At 36.0% G+C, this 7,340-nt stretch overlaps 1 protein-coding gene and 1 long non-coding RNA gene across 2 annotated transcripts; one reads left to right on the top strand and one right to left on the bottom strand.

Moving 5' to 3' along the window:
* Positions 1–278: 278 nt before the first annotated feature.
* On the bottom strand, positions 279–3,629 carry LOC132285884 (uncharacterized). Its single transcript, XR_009472633.1, has 2 exons — positions 3,479–3,629; positions 279–590 (listed from the first exon to the last, which is right to left on the bottom strand). It is a non-coding gene; the product is annotated as an uncharacterized LOC132285884 (long non-coding RNA).
* Positions 482–3,129, top strand: LOC132285883 (ethylene-responsive transcription factor ERF113-like). Its single transcript, XM_059788113.1, has 2 exons — positions 482–623; positions 1,498–3,129. The coding sequence occupies exons 1-2, from the start codon at positions 482–484 to the stop codon at positions 2,097–2,099; spliced, it is 744 nt and encodes a 247-aa protein (XP_059644096.1). The 3' UTR covers positions 2,100–3,129.
* Positions 3,630–7,340: the final 3,711 nt, after the last annotated feature.

The following is a 7,340-nucleotide window of genomic DNA, read 5'->3' as shown; positions in this document are numbered from 1 at the left end:
TAGCTAGCCTTATCCCTTCTCTGTACAGTTCTACCTTCCAATTTAACAATTCTACCAAACACTGTTCATAGTTCTGTTCACACTTGAGTCTTAACAAGCAAGCTAGGGATATAAAAGTCAATATATGTAGCAAGCGATTGCAAAACCCTATTTCCCTCTTTCACCTCCTCCACATCTTCATTTTCAGCTGAATCCTCTCTTCTTGGTGTTGAATTTCTTGATCCATATATACAACAGTAACAACCCTCATGTTTCACACCCACCATATATAGATTCAATGAAGTAAACTACTTTTACAAATTCATATATTAAGTATATATTTATAACTATATAAAAGTTTGTAAGAAATTAAGGTCATAAAGTGGATCCAAACAGGTATGGGAAGAGGCCCCTTTCATCTGATGATTCATCAGAGAAAAAAGAAGAAGAAGAAGAACACAATAACATCTTTCCTGTCTACTCAGCTAGATCCCAACAAGACATGTCGTCCATGGTTTCAGCACTCACTCGAGTTATTGGAAACACTGATGTGCCTGCACCAGGAAGCTCACTAGCCATATGCATACCCCAGCCCGGTGCAACTGTGCATCCTGATCAGGATCAACCCAATATTCAAGATCAAGGTAACATAAATGCATACATGTATCATACTATTATTAGATAATCTTGTTTATAAATTAATATATATTATGTGGACAAGTTAGACTTGAACAATTTCAAGTAATCTTTCATTTACCCTAAAAAATAAATAAATAAATAAGGTTAGGACTTGAACATGTTGATGACCACCACTTCTATTTCAAGCTAACTAGGATGTTGTATTTGGTCAACTGACTATCTGGTTGATTTTTCAGGAAAAGTGTAGTGTTCTAATAGATATTTTTGCTATATTTGGTTCTTTTTCCTCTAATTTAATGAAATGATCTAAGCACAATTGATTTATTAATTTCCAAAATTTTCCTGAATAGCCAAGTGCAACCTTTGTGTATATATATGGATCTCTACACTGGTATGATTCTGCATGCCTGCTTAAGCATGGGAACGTACTCTCTCTCTCTCTCTCTCTCTCTCTCTCTCTCTCTCCCTGAAAGAAGAATATGAAAACAACTAGAGATAATTAATAACAACATGAAAACAAGTAAAGCTAATAAATAATAACATGAAATCAACTAGCTAGTTCACACTATACCTAACGTGCGCACACCCAAAAAAAAAAAAAATAAGTTCACATTATATATCTTTTATATTTTGGCTCTTCATTTATCATTCTGATTCAATCCAGGAAGTGGTATGTGGTATTTGCTATATTCATGTTTTTGCAGTTTACAACCATCATGTATGGCCTTTGATTGAGGTTATAGGATTCATGTAGCCGATCGACCCCAAATAGTTGAAAAAAAAGACTCATTGTTGCCATCGTCGTCATCAATGATTTTCATGTAATATGTCAAATTAAGCTACATACATTATAAAGAAATCTATATGTATATTGTGAAGGGAACCAAAGGAGAAGACACTATAGAGGGGTGAGGCAAAGGCCATGGGGCAAGTGGGCTGCCGAAATACGAGACCCTAAAAGAGCAGCAAGAGTTTGGCTAGGCACTTTCGAAACAGCTGAGGCTGCTGCACTTGCATATGATGAAGCAGCTCTTAAATTCAAAGGAAACAAAGCTAAGCTCAACTTCCCTGAAAGAGTTCAAGGGAGAATCGAGTTGGGTTACCTAAAAATTCGTCAAGACTCGCGTGTCATGGCTCAACGAGTACTGTCTGCTGACTCGGTTGCTCCTCCTCCTCCTCCTCATCCAGTCCTTCCGCATCAAAATGCATATCCTAATTTTCCTCATTATGCAAAAGTTAGTGGGGATCATAATTTGAACCACGCCATATCATCCGGTATCCACCATAGAGGAACATATCTTTCGCAGTCTATGTCTTCATCTTCATCTTCAACATCTTCATCTGCTTCAACATATAATTGGCAAAAACAAGGAGGAGAGATTAGAAGACTTCCATCAGAATCTAGAAGTTCTTCTTCAAGTTGTGATCCTCCCAATAATTGGGAAGATTTTGAACCCAAGATCACTCCAAAGGGTAGTTGATCCAAGTTCACATGAGATCGATAGAGAAGTACCAGTAAACGATGAATTAAGTTGGGGGATACATCATCTTATATCTATTGTGGTTTTCAAGAAATGTTGGTTTGATCATTTTTGTGTTGCATCTGCAAGCGCATGACTTGGTATTGGGGCCAAAAAAGACAGACGAGAGCACAACCAAGCTCAACAACCCAACGAGGGAATTCTTAAATATGTCTCTATATTAGCCTCATTCAACCAACCATTTTGGCTTATTTGGTTGTGTTAGAATAAAGCTAAGGAAATGAAGATCCAAATGAAAAAAGCAGCAGCAAAGCTCACTATGTAGTCATGAAAATTATCAAAGAGAAGCTCCTATCATCATAGTTGCTAAGTGCCCATTTGACAACCACAGTTGTTTTGTGTTTAGCTTTGATTAGAAACAGAAGTAAAGTTTTTGCTTTAAAGTATGTTCAATACTATTTGGAAGTCTATTTGGTAACATATATAGCAAGATTTTTGGAAGGAAAACATGTTTGATAAAAAAGGTGTTGCAAGTTTGAAGCCTGTCTAGGGGATGACCTTGATTCTCTTTTCTTTTCTTTTTTAACTGTGTTTTTGTTATAGTGCGAAAGCATCCAGAAGCATCAATTTTTTGCTTCCGATTTTGGCCTTTTTTTCGGAAGCGCTTCTGTATTATTCAAATCGCTGCACGCATTACCAAACAAGTTGTGTGTTTTTGCTTCATTACAGGCAAAATACGAAAAATAAGTGGTTTCCAAACGGGCACTAAATGAAGAGACGGACTTCATTAATCTCTTCATATGAACTCTACAAGGGCACGCACGAACTCAGTGAGTTCACTCTCCCAGTTACCTTTTTAAAATTCGGAAAGAATACGATTCTCCTATTGAAGAATTGGATGCTGAGACTTGGAGGCCAAACTTGAGATAGTGGGTCCCACCACAACAAAGCGGAGAGGAGCCTACACATACTATCACGCAAACAAATGTGTCAACTTTATTCAGTTTGTTTTTTTGTTTACGTGGTCGCTTGTGATTAACCAGGACCATGTATGTAGTCCCGTAACATATCAAAATTTCTCCATGGGTATGGATGGTTTAATAGGGATGATCTCCAGATGCACCATGTAATTGTGGTGGGAAGCCTGCAAACTTACAAGACACACTATTAAACATGTATATATATATATATATATATATATATATATATATATATATATGATAGCTGCATGCACCAGAAACAAACACATAACAAATATGTAAAACACAGAGATAGATATAGATCAATGATAAATAGAGACTGGATTTAAATGTCGCAAGGAAGAGAGAGGGGGAAAAGAGGAATAAAAAAGACATGAGAGAGAAGAAATTAAGGAATACTTGTTTAGAAGCTAGTTGCTGAATTTGAATGGCATCCTCATTGAGATTCTCAAAGTGGCAGATTGAGCTTTGATATATATGTGTTTGTGTGTGTAGACAAGTAGAAGTATGAAAATCTCTAGAGGATGTGACAAAGTGTAGTCATGGAAATCGGCTGTGGTGGGCGGACAAAATGAGCTTCAACATCAAAGGTGAATGAAACCAACAAGTGTGAAACGCATCCGTAATTTGAACACTTTGGTCAACCTGTTCTAGAAGAACAAAGATGATAACGTGTCGTTCTTAGCACACTACACTATGTAATTTACCCACACACAGTCACACACTACCATTTATTCCTTAAGAGATAAGTCTCTCTTTTTCACCAGAAACTTCCATATGTTTAAGGATACTTCTCATAAGTTTTCAGTTTTGACATGCATCATCCCATCTTCTTTTTCTTCTTCCGTTTTTTGTTTTTTTTTTTTTTTTTTTTTTTTTTGAAAACTGAATATGATTCTATGTATTAGATATTTTGATTAAATTGGCATGTCCAGTGACACGTCAACATAGAACGCACGGTAGTCCTTGAACTAATTAAATTTTCTTTGACTTAAATATTTGCTTTGACACCATGGATTAATTAAATTTGGTTCAACTTAATTAAAATCTAATTTGACAATAATTTAATATACTATTTAACTCTAAATAATATTATATGTGTTCGATTGTATAAAAATAATGCTTTAAAATTGAAATTAAAGAAAATGTCTAAGGAGACTCCTTTTGTATAAGCATTTATAAACATGTATATTGCAGTGCTAGAAGAGCTTGCTTGCTTTCATGGCCATGTAGATTTAATATTTGTACATATTTTACATATATATATATATATATATATATATTAGATTAGTTAGTACCATTAGCATTTGGATTGGAGATGTCTTCTTTTGGAATTTTGTCAATTTCATTATATTTTAATCCTCGTCATCTGCATTCATCCAGTTTGAATCCTAGAAGAAATAATTATGTCTGCACTTCTAACCCGTGAAAATTGTAATTTACTCAATCTTTTATTACCCATCATGAGTAATGTGTCCCAAAGTCATCATATATCCGTAATTTAAGAACCCTCTTTCTTTTACTTTGAAATGTCATCAAAAGTTGTACTGTCGTGTCCAACCAAGAACCTTCGATCTTTTGCTTTGAACTGTCATCAGAAGTCATCTCCTCGTGTCAATCCAAGAATCTATCCAAAGATTAAGCAGAAAATATCAATCACACACAACAAGAAAGTTTTTACTTGCTTCTTTCCAAATTAAAACCACGTCTAATGGTTGTAGAAATTTTACTATAATGATTAAAACGACACATGATAAATACCTTCATACTAAGACAATATAACAAGTGCACAAATTACCAAAATATTCTTCAAAAAATTTGATTTCACACCTAAATTTGCAGAGTTAAATCTTAATGTACAATATTTATCGGGCTACATACCACTCCGAATCCACCATCCTTTGCTTTGACATGTTACCGAAAGTCATCCCGTCCTGTCAAGTTCAAGAATCCTCTATTTTTAAAATGATAAAATACCACCACTGCATTACAGACTTTTAGTGCCTTCATCCAATGATTGAGAAGGAAAGCATTTGATATATTTTTCTTTTAATAACAAATAATCAGTCCACTCGCTAACCACTTTAAATTCATAAATAGTTTAGATCTTTAAATGTATGTAATCATTTTAAGTCTCACATCAACGAGTTAAGTTAAGCTGACTACCTCAAAACCTTGTCAGTTGAGCGGATCAGTCTCACAAATAACTGTGTAAGCATTTGGAGATGAATGTACTCTTTGATCAAAATGAAAGTTAAGTATTGAAAATTTTAATAGTTGAAGTATTTAAGTAGTAATTAAAAAATAAATATTTTTGATATATTTTTAAATTTTTAATATTTAGTATTTAGTAGTAAGTGATCTCCAGACCATTTAAAAATTTTCTTCATTTTAAATAAATTTTAAATAAAACCTTACTATTTTCAATCTATTTCGCCTCATTCGTTCAAAATTAGGTTGATTTGATTCATCACAATGCAAACATTTGTGATATGAGCTCTTATTTCCACATACAATTGATTACATCGCTGTAACCCTTTCACTTTTCGGCACCGCCATTGAAAAGATGTGTTCTTTCGACCCCACCCATGATGTGTGTGCTGCTTATTATTATATACTATAGTTCAGTTTGTTTTTATTTTTTTTTATTTTTTTTTTTTTTTCGCCTAGCAAACAAGAACACCACCATAATTAACATAAACAATTCATAGCTGCCAGCTCCATAATAGTAGCAGGGATTTGAACAAGAGCAACATCACTGGTAATATGTGTCTAAGACAACTAAACAAGAGCATGAGCGACTTCATTGTCATGCCGTCGAACATGACTAAGACGCGAAAAGGAGAAATGTTCTAGCAGCTTTTGCACATCAAAAGAGATAGGATGAATTTCCACTGGACCACAATCTATCCCAAGCACCGCTTGGATTACAAGCAAAGCATCACATTCAAACCATACCTTACAAAGCCCATAAAACAGCTTTCCGAAGAGACACAGCTTCTGCCTGGGAAGCACTTTGCCCTGGGAAAGGAGAAAAAATCACCACCTTCAAAATGTGACCCTGTGAATTCCGAAAAACAGCCCCCCCACCGCCTACCTTAGACGCTAAGCAAAACGAATCATCCACATTACATTTAACCATTCCCAGAGGAGGGGGCGACCAATGGAAAGTAGAAAGGGTACCGGACAAGGCCGAATTGTTCTCCAACTCATGGTGCTCCAAACAAGATAACGAGAACGCAAAGGACTCCTTAAATTCTCAACATTGAGCAGAGGCCCAACTAACAATCCGCAAAGGAGTAAACAGGTCACCCTCAAAGACAAATCTGTTTCTCGCCTTCCAAATTCCCCAGCAATAAAAAACCACCAGACGAAGTAGCTCCTAACCCTCTAGACCGGAACCCCATTGGATCAACAAATTCATCCACCAGGCCTTAAAAGAAACTGGAGAATTAGACATGAAATCAAACCATACCGGCGATAATTTCCATACCTGTATAGAGTGATGGCACTGAAACAACAAATGTTCAATTGATTTCTCAACAAGACCACATCTAGGACACACCGATGTCACATCCATACCATGCAACTTGAGGAGGCGCCGAACCGGAAGAGCCAAATTACAACATTTGCACAAAAAATGCTGAATTTTGGGGGGAACTTTACACTTCCAGAAATGACGCCAACCAGTGTTTTGTGAAGGAGCATAAGAAGACAGGTCATGGGATGTGGAATTAGAAACCCGAGCCATACAAGTTGCCAAACGATAGGTAGATTTGACAGAAAACTTACCATTTGCCTCACCTTCCCAAACCAACACATCATCCTTAGAGCAAAAACTAAAACTAAAAGTTAGAATAGCATCAACAATAGGTGGGATAAAAAGAGAGGTTAGCATCTCCACATTCCACCCAGTCCCAGAAGAATTAAAAAGTTCATTCACCGTAATAGGAGTCACTATATAAGCAATCCTAGAAAGTGTGCCAGGTAAACCAGAAACCTATCGATCCTTCCAAATATTAATGGATTGGCCATTGCCCACCACCCATCGCGAACCAGCCCGAAGCAGAGATTGTGTGGACCAAATACTATGCCAAGCCAAGAGGGATTAGATCCCAATGGGGCTTCCAAAAAGGAACTATCCAGAAAGTATTTAGCTTTAAATATTTAAAAAACTAAACCCTAGAGATTAACTTGAAAAATTCCACCCCTGCTTAGCCAATAAAGCAACATTATAAGCTTCAAAATTACGAAAACCTAG

This window comes from Cornus florida, unplaced genomic scaffold (assembly GCF_030987335.1).
Source record: "Cornus florida cultivar Cherokee Brave unplaced genomic scaffold, ASM3098733v1 CherokeeBrave_3.0.0_Hap2_Chr11, whole genome shotgun sequence".
Lineage (NCBI taxonomy): Eukaryota > Viridiplantae > Streptophyta > Magnoliopsida > Cornales > Cornaceae > Cornus > Cornus florida.
The sequence above is the reverse complement of the archived record's forward strand: the minus strand, read 5'-3'. Positions and strand labels throughout refer to the sequence as shown.